This window comes from Leucoraja erinacea, chromosome 7 (assembly GCF_028641065.1).
Source record: "Leucoraja erinacea ecotype New England chromosome 7, Leri_hhj_1, whole genome shotgun sequence".
NCBI classification, from domain to species: Eukaryota; Metazoa; Chordata; class Chondrichthyes; order Rajiformes; family Rajidae; genus Leucoraja; species Leucoraja erinaceus.
In genome coordinates this window covers 6003184-6017333 of record NC_073383.1, presented here as the reverse complement: position 1 = coordinate 6017333, position 14150 = coordinate 6003184, and the positions used below count along the sequence as shown (strand labels likewise).

Genomic DNA, 14150 nt, shown 5'->3' with positions numbered 1-14150 from the left:
CAGTGTTTGGAACCAAAGCGGATGCCAAAACCAACAGAGATTTTAATTAATGTGCAACTTCTTGGAAAAATAATGTGTAGTTTATATTTTGTTCAGAATCGCTGCCAATGCATAAGAGCTCCAAATGCAACACAAAGCAACCATTTGCATTTTCACGGGCATGTTGCCAGGATTCGAGTGCCTGAGCTACAGGGAGAGGTTGGGCAGGCTAGGTCTTTACTCCACGGAGTGCAGGAGGATGAGCGAGTCTGTGGAATTCTTTGCCAAGTCAGTAGATATATTCAAGGCAGAGATAGATCGATTCTTAATTAGAACCAGGGGTTATGGGGAGAAGGTAGGAGAATGGGGTTAGGATGGAGAGATAGATCAGCCTTGATTGAATGGAGGAGTAGACTTGATGGGCCGAATGGCCTAATTCCACTCCAATCGTATGATCTTTTGATGAGTAGTGATCTTACAGAGGTGTACAAAATTATGAAAGGAATAGATAGAGTAAATGTACAGTCTTTTGTCCAGAACAGGAGTATCAAGAACCAGGGAACATAGGTTTAAGGTAAGGGGGGGGGGAGATTTAATGGACTGCTGAAGGGCCACATTTTTTTATTTTTTTTTAACACACTAAAGATGATGGGTATATAGAACAAACTGCCGGAAGAAGCCATCAGGCGGGTACTATCGCAACATTTAAGAGACACTTGGACAGTTACATGGATCAGACAGGTTTAGAGTGTTGTGGGCCAAATGTGGGCAGGTGGGACCAAGGAAGTAGTGTAGATGGGGGATTTTGGTTGGCATGGACAAGTTGGGCCGAAGGGCCCGTTTCCCTGCTTAATGACACTAGGAATTTTTTTTAAATTTGAAATACTTGGAATTCCCTTATTGTGTATGTATTCACTGTAAATGGCTCGATGGTAATCGTGTATTGTCTTTCCAATGAATGGACAGCAAGCAACAAAAAGCTGTTGACTATACCTCGGTACACATAACAAACTAAAACTAAGTACAAACACTATAACCCACATCAGCAACAACCTCAAATGGAGGACAAACGCAGACCACATCTATGGAAAAGCCCAGCAAAGACTTTTCCATCTCCGACAGCTCAGGAAGTTCATAGTAAGGTCTCATCTCATGCTCCGCTTCTATACAGCCATCATCGAAAGCATCCTCACTTCATCCATCACAGTCTGGTTCGGCAGTCTCGACTGACTCTCCCGGAAGAAATTACACCGCATCATCAACAGAGCATCTAAAATTATTGGCTTACCCCTACCATCCCTTGAATCACTTTATCACAAACGGACATTACACAGAGCCCGCAAGATCATCTCTGATCCTACTCACCCTGCACACTATGCCTTTCAGCTACTGCCCTCTGGGAGGCGCTACAGGACAATTGCCTCCAAAACAAACCGCTTTAAAAACAGTTTCATTCCCACTGCAATTAACATTTTAAACTCTGTACGGTGAGGAATAAGAATAAGCATGGCCCTTATGTATTATGTAATGCGTCTGTTTGTATGTATATCTATGCTATATGTTTAATGTTTGATGAAATGTTGGAACCTGTACCGAGCTGTACTGATAACAAATTCCACCAGCCTGGCTGTGTGGTCATTAAAATACAATACAATACACACAAAGGCAAATGCAAACTGAAAACAAAAATTAATTTTAATAGGTTTAATCTACTTGGGGTGATTCCCCCCCCCCCCACCCCCCCATAAGGAAGTGTCATTTTTCAAAACCAAACTAATACATCTCCTGGGAGTACAAAGCCCATTTCTCCCCGGAAGTGCCTGTTTTTCCTCACTTACCATAGTCAGCTGTCCCCACGTTGGTTTTAGGTGGGTCCACTGGCATCGGTAAATGATTGCAATGGTTTGCATAGATCGGCTCCTCCATGTGCACGGGACAGGGTTCATGATATTCACCCGGCTCCACAAATACAGAGCTTCTCGTGCTGTTCTGCTGCCTGCTTTTCATTTTCACAGGACGAGATATCTGCACCAGGCTGTGATGATAATCCTGCCAAATATAAATGAAATGTAATAACGAGGTGAAGCTCGGACCGCACGTTTGGCGCAGCGGTAGAGTTGCTGCCTTAGAGCGCCGGAGACCCGGGCTCAATCCTGACTACGGGTGCTGTCTGTACGCAGTTTGTACGTTCTCCCCGTGACCTGCGTGGGTTTTCTCCGAGATCTTCGGTTTCCTCCCACACTCCAAAGACCTACAGGCTTGTAAGTAAATTGGCTATCAGTGTAAATTGTCTCTAGTGTGTGTAGGATAGTGTTAATGTGCGAGGATCGCTGGTGGGTACGGACTCAGTGGGCTGAAGGACCTGTTTCCATGCTGTTTCTCTAAACTACCAATTTTCGAATGCAATATACCAATGTTTATAGCAATTTACTCTCCAGCTGATGATCGGTCCAGACCCGCGAGGTTACTCCAGCATTTTGTGTTCGGTCTTCTTTGTAACATGATTATCAGTTTGCTTTGAGATCAGCGATCTTTGTGAAGTAGGCACATGATGATAAAGCACCATTGAATGCCCCTTAAAAATAGCAGCAGGGAGCATTGTAAACCCTAGTGTCTGTTCCAGCACTCAATAAGATCATGGTTCTCCCAATGCTACCTGTACTGACCAGATTTCCCTTGCTTCCTTTAACATTTAAAAATCTCCATCGTGAATAGACTTGGACGGGGTGGTGGGTACATGGAATGAGCTGCAAGAGGGGGTAAGCACAAAAAGCTGGAGTAACTCAGCGGGTCATGCAGCATCCATGGAGGAAAGGAATCGGTGACGTTTCGGGTCGAGACCCTTCTTCAGCCTGCGGCACGGTGGCGCAGCGGTAGAGTTGCTGCCTTACTGCAAATGCAGCGCTGGAGACCCGGGTTCAATCCTGACTACGGGTGCTCTCTGTGCGGAGTTTGTACGTTCTCCCTGTGACCCGCGTGGGTTTTCTGTGAGATCTTCGGTTTCCTCCCACACTCCAAAGACGTACAGGTTTGTAGGTTAATTGGCTTGTGGTAAATGTAAAAAAAATTGTCCCGAGTGGGTGTACGATAGTGTTAATGTGCGGGGATCGCTGGTCGGCGCGGACCCGGTGGGCCAAAAGGGCCTGTTCCCGCGCTGTATCTCTGAACTAAACTAAGTAGTTGAGGCAGGCACTATAACAACATTTAAGACACCTAGACAGGTACATGGATAGGACAGGTTTAGAGGGATATGGGCCAATGCAGGCAGGTGGGACTAGTGTAGATGCGGCATCTTGGTCAACATGGGAAAGTTGGGCCGAAGCGCCTGTTTCATGCTGTATAACTATGACTCCAAAGTCAATTTTATTCGTCACATACACCTGAAGGTGCAGTGAAATGAATTTTCCAGTGGCGATACACTTAAAAAGAACACACAATACACAATAAGATTTAACACAAACATCCACCACAGCATTCTTCACTGTGGTGGAAGGCACAAAGTTCAGCCTGTCCTCCTCCTTGTGGTACCAATCTTTGGTCCAGAATCAGAAAGATTTAGCACCCTGGTTCTAGATCCTGCAGACAGGCAACACATTCGCCCTGACAACTAATCAAGAATGTATTTCTCATTGAGATCACTTTTATTTATTCTGAGGCATGGTCATCTTAATCTCCCCTAATAGGACAACCTGCAACTATGGCAACCAAACGGTAAACTTTCATTGCATTCTACCGAAAGAATATTCTCGGAGTTGTACTTTGACGTGCTTAAAACACCACCACTGAATATTGTTGTGGGCCATTTCCATTACGGATAGCTTGCACTACCAGAAGGATTCTTACACGTCGCGATGATGTACTGAATGGTTTTGATATGCCACAATTGGGAAGGTCCAGCCACTTCACGAAAACACTGACCCTCACAGGTACCACAATGGCAGAAATTATTTATCTGTAATTTTTTAATTTTTTAATATGTATATATTTTTACCTTTTCTTATATATTTAAAATTGCTATTGTGAATCGCATCGTGGGATTGACTTTTAAATTTCGTTGTACCATGTGCAATGACAATAAAGAGATTCATTCATTCATTGAGTTAAAAGACACTTGGACAGGTACATGGATATGAAGGTTTAGAGGGATGTGGGCCAAATGCACAGATGGGACATCTTGGTCAGCACAGGCAGGTTGGGCTGAAGGGCCTGTTTTCATGCTGTATGACTCAATGCAAAGCTGCAAGCTGTTGTATACACTTAAAGTTTCTAAATTAAAGTTGGTGGTTAGATGACTGTTGCGTATATTATTCTGATACATGTGCTGCCATGCTACCTTTTAGTTTAGTTTAGTTTAGAGATACAGCGCGGAAACAGGCCCTTCAGCCCACCGGGTCCGCGCCGACCAGCGATCCCCGCACATTAACACTATACCTCATCAGAAGGTTTCTAAATTAATCAGCAAGTCTTATTAAGATGGTCATACAATAAATGTCTACGCATTATTTCACACAAAAGGTGGTGGGTGTATGGAACGAGCTGCCAGAGGAGGTAGTTGAGGCTGGAACGATCCCAACAATAAAGAAACAGTTAGACAGGTACACGGATAGGGCAGGTTTGGAGGGATGTGGACCAAATGCTGGCAAGTGGGACTAGTGTAGCTGGGACATGTTGGCTGGTGTGGTCAAGTTGGGCCAAAGGGCCTGTTTCCACACTGTATCACTCATTCTAGAATGGAAACAGGCCCTTCATCCAAACAAGGCTCGATCAATGCCTAAAAAAAATGTCATTGTTGATCCGATGACCAGACACAGTAAACTTTTCTTCGTTTCAGCAGGAGTAAACTGCTTCCTCTCCTCATCCCTTCTGCAGAAACAACTCTGTGAATCCCTGGCCTGCTCATCCCTGCCCCTCCCGGCTCCTCCCTCTGCCCCCCCCCCTCCCTCCCCCGAAACATCAGGAGATACAATCTTGTGCAACCTCCACACAGACAGCACCCGAGGTCAGGATCGTACTGGGATCTCTGGCGCTGTGAGGCAGGGCCTCTACCTGCTGCACTGCCGTGCCGCCCTGTCAAGGCCCGAATAAACCAATTTGTTCGACAGACTCTTCTGTTGGATGAGATTATCTGTACGGGGCTATCCCAAGCCGAGCCATCACCAGCATAGAGTTGCTGCCTCACAGCGCCAGCGGCCCAGTTTCGATCCTGACTACTGGGGGCTGCCTACATTCTCCCTGTGACCGTGTGGGTTTTCTCCAGGTGCTCCAGTTTCCTCCCACACTCCAAAGGCGTGCGGGTTAATTGGATCCTGTGTGTAGGGTAGAACTAGTGTACGGGATCGCTGGTCAGCGCGGACCTGGAGGGGCCGAAGGGCCTGTTTCTGCGCTGTATCTCTAAACGAAACCAACCTCACCTTATCTTTCCAGTTGGTGATGCAGTCACTGAGAGGGTGGGATGGTTTGGGATTGCCGTCCAGTTCTGCCATGGACGATGCAAGTTTGTAGAAATTCACTTCCAAGAGGGTTAGTTTCAGTGCTGCCTGAAAGCAAATGTATATAATCATTAAAATGGAAAACACCCCATAAAACTGATACAATAAAAAGACCCAGTGTGCTGGAGGAACTCGGCGGATCAGGCAGCATCTCTGGAGACCATGGTGAGGTGACGTTTTGTGTTAGGACCCTCCTTCAGACTCTAGATTCTTAAGAGGGGCACATATCCAGACATGCTGCTTGGCCCGTTGAGTTACTCCAGCACTTTGGTCCTGAACTCCCATATACCACATTAGAGATCCTCGGACCATCTTTAATCAGAATTAGAATCAGAATCAGAATTGTTTATTGTCATTTGAACATATGTTCAAACAAAATTGCGTTTCTGCAGTCATCATCAAACAAAACACACAATTACTCACAAAACATCCATCACAGTGAATCCCCAAACACATCCTCGCTGTGATGGAAGGCAAAGACTTATCTCTTCCCTGTTCTCTGTGTCAATCCCTCTCCCGCAGTCAAGCAGCCAAAACTGCTGCAGCGAGCAGATCGAGGCTCCTGATGTCAGAGCCCCTCCTCCCCCCCCCCCCCCCCAGTGGGCGATGGTAAGTCCCGCTGCCGTTTAAGCCGCGCCGGGCGATGTAAGGCCCTCTCTCCGGGTCGATTTAATCCCCTCGATTCGGGCGGGCGAAGTTTGCCATTGCGGGAGCTCCGCAAAGCGGTCTCCCACCAGGACCCGCGAGCTCCCGATGTTACCGTCCACCGGGCCTGCAGCCGAAGCCTTCGAGCTCCGACGTCTGGTCACAGCCGATCGCCACAACAGCGCTCCGCACTCCGAAGTCAGCCAGCTCCGCGATGGTGAATCCGCAGGCTCTGCAACTGGAGCCCCAGGTCGATTCTGGTTGGAGGCTGCCGGCTCCACCATGTTAGGCCCCAACGACAACAGAGACTCCACAAGGAAAAAGTCGGGTCCCCTTACAGGGAAGAGATTAAAACGTTCCCCGTCCCCCCAGCTAAAAATAATATAAAAACTAAAACCAAGACATCCACTTAACAGGATACAAATAAACAAGACAGACGGACTGCAGAGGCTGCTGCCGACAGACTTTAACTTGCACTAAACATTATTCTCCGTCTCCTATATCTGTACTTTATGGACGGCTACATTGTAGTCACGTATAGTATTTTCGCTGACTAGATAGCACGTAACAAAAACGTCACTATACGTCAGTACACGTGACAATAAACTAAACTAACATGACCTTTAAGTTCTCTGTTGGCCAATTCTCCCATTACCCTTCTCCAACATGCAAGACTTGTTTTAAACCAAACTAAAACTTTTTGTATAGGATGGAACTGCAGATGCTGGTTTACACCAACGATAGACACAAAATGCTGGAGTAACTCAGTGGGACGGGCAACATCTCTGGATAGAAGGAACGGGCGACGTTTCTGAAGAAGGGTCTCAACCCGTAACGTCACCCATTCCTTCTCTCCAGAAATGCTGCCTGTCCCGCTGAAGTTACTCCAGCATTTAGTGTCTAAAACCTTTTGTAAGCCATCATCTGCAGTTCCACTTTTCCACATAAAGCTGATCCAATGCTGGCACAAAGGTGAACCTTTAGAGCACCATGTATTGGTGACGTTCACTGGTGTTAATTTAATTCCATTCTCACAAAGAAGCCAGTTCACCAAATGGGTTTGTTCAGTGACATCGCCACAATGACAATGGTGGTGCGGGGAGATCTCGGCATAAACCGTGCAGATAAAGCACAAGTGAGACACTCGGGGACACTGGACTGCTGCAGAACCAGCTCGCTGTGAACACAGAGCACTGTAGCACAGCAACAGGCCCTACGGCCCACAATGGCCATTCTAAACACGATGCCAAGAAAACTAGGAAGGAACTGCAGATGCTGGTTTAAAACAAAGATAGACAACGCCACCTATTCCTAGAGATGCTGTCTGTCCTGCTGAGTTACTCCAGCATTTTGTGTCTATTTTCACCAAGAGTAACTACACATGGTCTATATCTCTCCATTCCCTGCATATCCATGTGGTTATCTAAAAGCCTCTTAAATGCCAATACCGTATCTGCCTCCACCACCACCTATAGCAGCGCGTTCCAAGCACCCACCACTCTCTGTGTAAAAAAACAAAACAACTTGCTCTGCACATCTTTCTTTCTCCCCTCTTCGTCTTGCGTATGGCGTGCACAGCCTAAAGTTGTAGGACAACGAGTTCTATTTCATTGTGCAGACCAGGTTGATTGCATGCATCGAAACAAAGTGGACCAAATGAAGGTTGCAATCTCCCACCCCTCCCCTCTTAGCTTAAGGAAATGCCCTCCAGTATTTGACATTTCCACCCGAGGGAAAAATGTTCTGAATGTCTACCATTTCTATGCGTCTCACAATTGTTCTATCAGGTCTCCTCCCCTCAACCTCCGACACGCTGGAGAAAACAACCCAACTTCTCCTGACTAATAGATACACTGGATTAAGCATTTTCATTTCAACTTGATTAAGAGTAGGAGCAGATAGTTTCACAAATCTCAAGATAATACCTGAACAAGAAAATGTAAGCAATAAATAATGGCAGTGAGGCCCAGTGCAAATTGGAGGAACAGCACCTCATATTTCGCTTGGGCAACTTACACCACTGCGTTATGAACTTTGACTTCTCTAACTTCAAGTAACCCTTGCTTTCCTTCTTCCTCCATCCCTCCACCATCCCAGTTCTCCCACCAGTCTGACTGTCCCCGATTACATTTTATCTCGTTTGCTTTGTTGTCACCTTCTCCCAGCTAACAAAGATCTATTCAACATTTTCCTTGAACTTTGTCTCTTTTGATGTCTCGTTTTCACACCTTACCCTTCCTTACCTTTGTGTTTCCCTCTCCCCTGAATCTCAGTCTGAAGAAGGGACTCGACCTGAAACGTCACCCATTCCTTCTACCCAGAGATGCTGCCTGTCCCGCTAAGTTACTCCAGCATTTTGTGTCTATCTTCGGTGTAAACCAACATTGGCAGTTCCTTCCTAAGCAATATATAAAACCGATCTAATTCGGAAAATCAGAACTTCCATATTTACTCTGTGCATTGGATTTGCTTACATGCTAGTACTGTTGATCTAATAATTTACATGCTATTAGTTATTGTTCAATAATATGTCTTTAATCCCTTTTCCCACAGCCCGTAGACCATTTTCTGTTGAAGACCACAATACCTCGTCTCTCATCGTTGCATTTGGCGCCTCAGTTTTCAAATCAAAAAATGTTGGACTTGTGAAACTTGTCCTACTCATCCTCTCCAAACCTGTAGAGTGAGAAGATCAAACATCTTTACGTTTAGAATTCATTCATTCCGATGTGTCCTGTAATTTTAGACAAGTTGGAACATTGTGAGCAGTTTGTGGCCCCATATCTAAGGAAGGATGTGCTGCCGTTGGAGAGGGTCCAGATGTGATTTACAAGAATGATCCCAGGAATAATTGGGTTAACATGCGATGAGCGTTTTGTCGGCACTGGGCCTGTACTCGCTGGAGTTTAGAAGAATGAGGTGGCAAACCTCATTGAAACTTGCAGAATAGTGAAAGGCCTGGACCAAGTGGATGTGGAAGGGATGTTTCCACTAGTGGGAGAGTCTAGGACCAGAAGGCACAGCCTCAGAATAAAAGGACATACCTTTAGAATGGAGATGAGGAGGAATTTCTTTAGTCAGAGGGTGGTGAATCTGTGGAATTCATTGCCACAGACAGCGGTGGAGGACGTCAATGGGTATTTTTAAGGCAGAGATAGATTTTTGATTAGTACGGGTGTCAGGTGTTATGGGGAGGAGGCAGGAGAATGGGTTTGGGAGGGAAAGATAGATCAGCCATGATTGAATGGTGGAACAGACTCGATGGGCTGAATGGCCTAATTCTGCTCATATCTAGTTAAGTTATGAAGAGTAGGTACAAAGCAACCTTGTTTTTCCTTCTTGACTTTGCTGATGTCATCCTGAAGCCGTTGTATCTTTAGATCCAGTCCGATCTTTCTTCTCTCTTTATCCATCGTGTTCCGACTATCTTCCTCCTACGTGGAGAAGACATGACAACTACATCCACCTGACTGCACCGCCCAACATGTAGCAAAGCTTCCAGTTGCCAATCATAGTCAACATCGCAATGCAAGAATAGCAACAGCACTCAACTTCATTTGGAAAGAGTGCTGGAGTAACTCAGCGGGTCAGGCAGCATCTCTGGAGAACATGGATAGGTGACGTTTCACAAGGTGCTGGAGTAACTCAGCGGGTTAGCCAGCACCTCGGGAGAACATGGAAGGGTGACGTTTTGGGTCAGGACCTTTCTGCAGACTGATTGCAGAGGTGGGAGAGGGTAGGGGCAGGGCAAAGCCCAGCAGGTCATAGGTGAACAAAGGTGAGGGGGGAGTAGGTTTGATGGGTTGGACAAAAGCCAGCGATGATGATGATGACACACACACACACACACACACACACACACACACACACACACACACACACACACACACACACACACACACACACACACACACACACACACACACACACACACACACACACACACACACACACACACACACACACACACACACACACACACACACACACACACACACACACACACACACACACACACACAGTGTGACACAAGGTTGATGTAAATTTGTACATTCAGTTCCATTTCTTTCAACTTTCAAATTATGATTAATTTTCAGATTGTAGATATTATAATTATTTTAAAAATGCAAACATTCCCACTTAACAATCATTTCTCTTTCTACTATTACTCAAGTGTACATTTACAGGATTTGCCCCAATAGATGGCACTGTTGGGCAGCAATAGAGTTACTGCTGCACAGTGCCAGAGACCAGAGTTCAATCCTGACAATGGGTGCTGTCTGTATGGAGTTTGCATGTTCTCCCCGTGACTGCATACGTTTTCTCCGGGTGCTCTGGTATTAATTGAAAATGGAGTATTCAATGTTCAATGCTGGCTTCGTAAGCTTATAAGTTTTAGGAACAGAATTAGCCCATTGAGTCTACTCCCCCATTCTATCATGGCTGATCTATCTTTCCCTCTCAACCCCATTCTCCTGCCTTCTCTCCATAACCCTTGACACACATACTAACCAAGGATCTGTCAATCTCCGCCCAGAAAATATTAATTGACAGCCTCCACAGTCGTTCGTGGCAATGAATTCCACAGATTCACCATCCTCTGGCTAAAGAAATTCCTCCTCATCTCCTTTCTAAAAGGTACGTCCTTTTATTCTGAGGCTGTGCCCTCTGGTCCTAGACTTTCCCGCTAGTGGAAATATCCTCTCCACATCCACTCTATCCAAGCCTTTCACTGTTCAGTAAGTTTCAATAAGTCCCCCCCCTCCCTCCCTCGTTCTTCTAAACTCCAGTGAGTACAGCCCCAGCGCTGTTAAACGCTCATCACTTGTTAACCCAATCATCATCGTAGGCTATCCAAGTGGAATGCGAGTTGCTGTTCGTCCAGTTTGCGTGGGGCCTTACTCTGGCAGTGGAGGAGGCCGAGTTTGTGACATACCCTCGGTTTAGGACTTTCAGCCACCGATTCACTCTGGTTTATTTTTTTTCCTGGTGCTTTTCTAGTAGACCTTACAGTATTCAGATATTTGAATTCCCATGCCACATTAACAATTGAAGTTAAAGAGCAATATACCTGCAGACATTGAATAACGGCGCGTTAGTTTTTTAAAAAGCTTTTTAAAGATGGAGTGCGAAAGAAGGCCGGCCCTTCAGCCCACCGAGTCCATGCCGACAATCGATCACCTGTTCACACTAGTTTAATGAATGAATGAATGAATGAATGAATGAATGAATGATTGAATGAATGAATGAATGAATGAATGAAAACTTTATTGTCATTCAGATATACACCTAGACACAGTGCACCTTGAACGAAATTTCGTTGCATTTGACTCTCCAAAATCAGGTAATAGTAAAAAGTGCTAGGTGCGTCTATAAAAATGCCTCATGTGCATGGTTCTGTAAAATAAATATATATAAAAAGTTTTTTAAAAAGCGTCGATATTTAAAAAGTTCTAGCCTCGGTTTTGTTGATTGTTCAGTAATCTTATGGCCTGGGGGATGAAGCTGTTGCAGAACCTGGTTGTCCCGCTCTTCATGCTGCGGTACCTCCTCCCAGAGTTAAGCAGTATAAACAGTCCAAATTGTGGGTGTGTGGGGGCTCTGGTAATGCCCTTAGCTCTAATCAGACAGCGCTTGTACCCCATGTCCATGATGGAAGGAAGAGAAGTCCCAATGATTTTTTCCGCTGTCCTCACCATTCTCTGAATGCACTTCCAGTCCGCAGCTGTACAGCTGCTGCACCACATAGAGATGCAGCTGGTCATGACCGACCAACATAGTTCTATGTTATCCCACTCCCCCACACTAGGGGGAAATTTAAAGAGGGCCAATTAGACTACAAACCCACATGTCTTTGTAGTGTGTGGGGGGAAACCGGAGTACCTGGAGCAAACCCGCATGGTCACAAGGAGAACGTAAAACCTCGGCACAGACATCACCCGTAGTCAGGATCGAACCCGGGTCTCTGGCGTTGTGAGGCAGCAACTCCACCCGCTGCGCCACCGTGTTAAAGTGCGTACTTACATAATAATCCGTCAACAGAAATCCTATTTTGTTTTCATTGGATAAACCGGACGTGTTGTCCAACAGTGCCTGGATATCTTGATCAACACCAATCCCTTGCACCACTTCATGGATTTGCATCTGACGCTACACAACGACAAACAACGCAATCTGTACATCCACAGAGATCCAACAAGGTTTAAAACATCACCAAGCTCATTACTGCTCAGCTGCAATAATCCTTCCCTGGAACTCTGGGAATGAAGTGCCACAATTCAGGGTGCAGGGAGAAGATTTACAAGGATGTTGCCAGGACTCGAGGGCCTGAATGAGCTATTAGAGGGGGGTTGGGCAGGCTAGGGCTCTATTCCTTGGAATGCAGGAGGATGAGGGGTGATCCTATAGAGGTGTACAAGATCATGAGGGGAAGGGATTGGGTAAATGCGCAGAGTCTTGTATCCAGAGTAGGGGGGAAAAAAATGAACCAGAGGGGCTAGGTTTAAGGTGATAAGGAAAATATTTGATATACTTTTCTACAGAGGGTGGTGGGTGTATGGAATGATCTGCCAGGGGAGGTAGTTGAACCAGTTACAATAACAACATTTAAAAGACATTTGGACAGGTACATGGATAGAAAAGGTTAAGAAGGATATGGGCGTAATGTGGGCAAATGGACCTAGCTTAGATGGGGCATCTTGGTCAGTGTGTACGAGTTGGGCCAGAGGGCCTGTTTCCATGCTGTATTATGCTGCCAAGTGTACAGGGTCTTGGTGAGACCACACCTGGAGTATTGCGTACAGTTTTTGGTCTCCAAATCTGAGGAAGGACATTATTGCCATAGAGGGAGTGCAGAGACGGTTCACCAGGACTGATTCCTGGGATGTCAGGACTGTCTTATGAAGAAAGACTGGATAGACTTGGTTTATACTCTCTAGAATTTAGAAGATTGAGAGGGGGATCTTATAGAAACTTACAAAATTCTTAAGGGGTTGGACAGGCTCGATGCAGGAAGATTGTTCCCGATGTTAGGGAAGTCCAGGACAAGGGGTCACAGCTTAAGGATAAAGGGGAAATCCTTTAAAACCGAGATGAGAAGAACTTTTTTCACGCAGAGAGTGGTGAATCTCTGGAACTCTCTGCCACAGAGGGTAGTCGAGGCCAGTTCATTGGCTATATTTAAGAGGGTTAGATGTGGCCCCTGTGGCTAAGGGGATCAGAGGGTATGGAGAGAAGGCAGGTACAGGATACTGAGTTGGATGATCAGCCATGATCATATTGAATAGCGGTGCAGGCTCAAAGGGCCGAATGGCCTACTCCTGACACCTAATTTCTATGTTTCTATGTTTCTATGTTTCTCATCAGTGTTCTTCCAAAATAAGTAATGTGCCGGCTGTATTTATTTAAGATATTGCACAGGAGATTTATTTTGTCTTTCTCCAGATCATGAATTACCTGTTAGGGTGAAAAAGGTAACAATGATTATAAATGATTGGAGTTGCGTGGTGGAAAGATGAGGCATGCGAGTGGTAGGAACCCGAGAGGCAACTTGTTCCACACAAAGGGTGGTGGGTGGATGGAATAAGCTGCCAGAGGAGGTCGTTGAGGCAGGTACGTGGATAGGACAGGTTTAGAAGGATATGGGCCAAACGCAGGCAGGTGGGACTAGTGTAGCTGGGACATGTTGGCCGGTGTGGGCAAGTTGGGATGAAGGACCCGTTTCCACGCTGTATCACTCTATGACTCGACGTCAGAGCACAACCCACCATGGAAATTTAAATTCAATTGATTAAATAAATCTGACTAAACGCTCGTGACAATGAAGCATCCAATTTATGATGCAAACCACTCACTTGCAGACACAAGGAACTGCAGGTGCTGGTTTACCAAGTCAAAAGGCACAAAGTGCTGGAGTAACTCTACTGGGTTCTGGGATGCTGTCTGTGTGGAGTTTGTACGTTCTCCCTGTGGCTGCGTGGGTTTTCTCCGGGGGGGTCCGGTTTCCTCCCATACTCCAAAGATGCACAGGTTTGTAGG

General features: G+C 45.8%; 1 protein-coding gene across 1 annotated transcript in view; it reads right to left on the bottom strand.

Annotated features, from left to right (window-relative positions):
• nostrin (nitric oxide synthase trafficking) overlaps positions 1 to 14150 on the bottom strand; it is a 58154-nt gene that overhangs the window by 6583 nt on the left and 37421 nt on the right. Inside the window, exons 9-14 of the mRNA XM_055637688.1 lie at positions 13472 to 13568; positions 12138 to 12265; positions 9439 to 9547; positions 8701 to 8789; positions 5391 to 5516; positions 1818 to 2028 (exon numbers count right to left, since the gene is read on the bottom strand). Coding sequence (XP_055493663.1) covers positions 1818 to 2028; positions 5391 to 5516; positions 8701 to 8789; positions 9439 to 9547; positions 12138 to 12265; positions 13472 to 13568 — 760 coding nt within the window. The remainder of the gene's footprint in view (positions 1 to 1817; positions 2029 to 5390; positions 5517 to 8700; positions 8790 to 9438; positions 9548 to 12137; positions 12266 to 13471; positions 13569 to 14150) is intronic.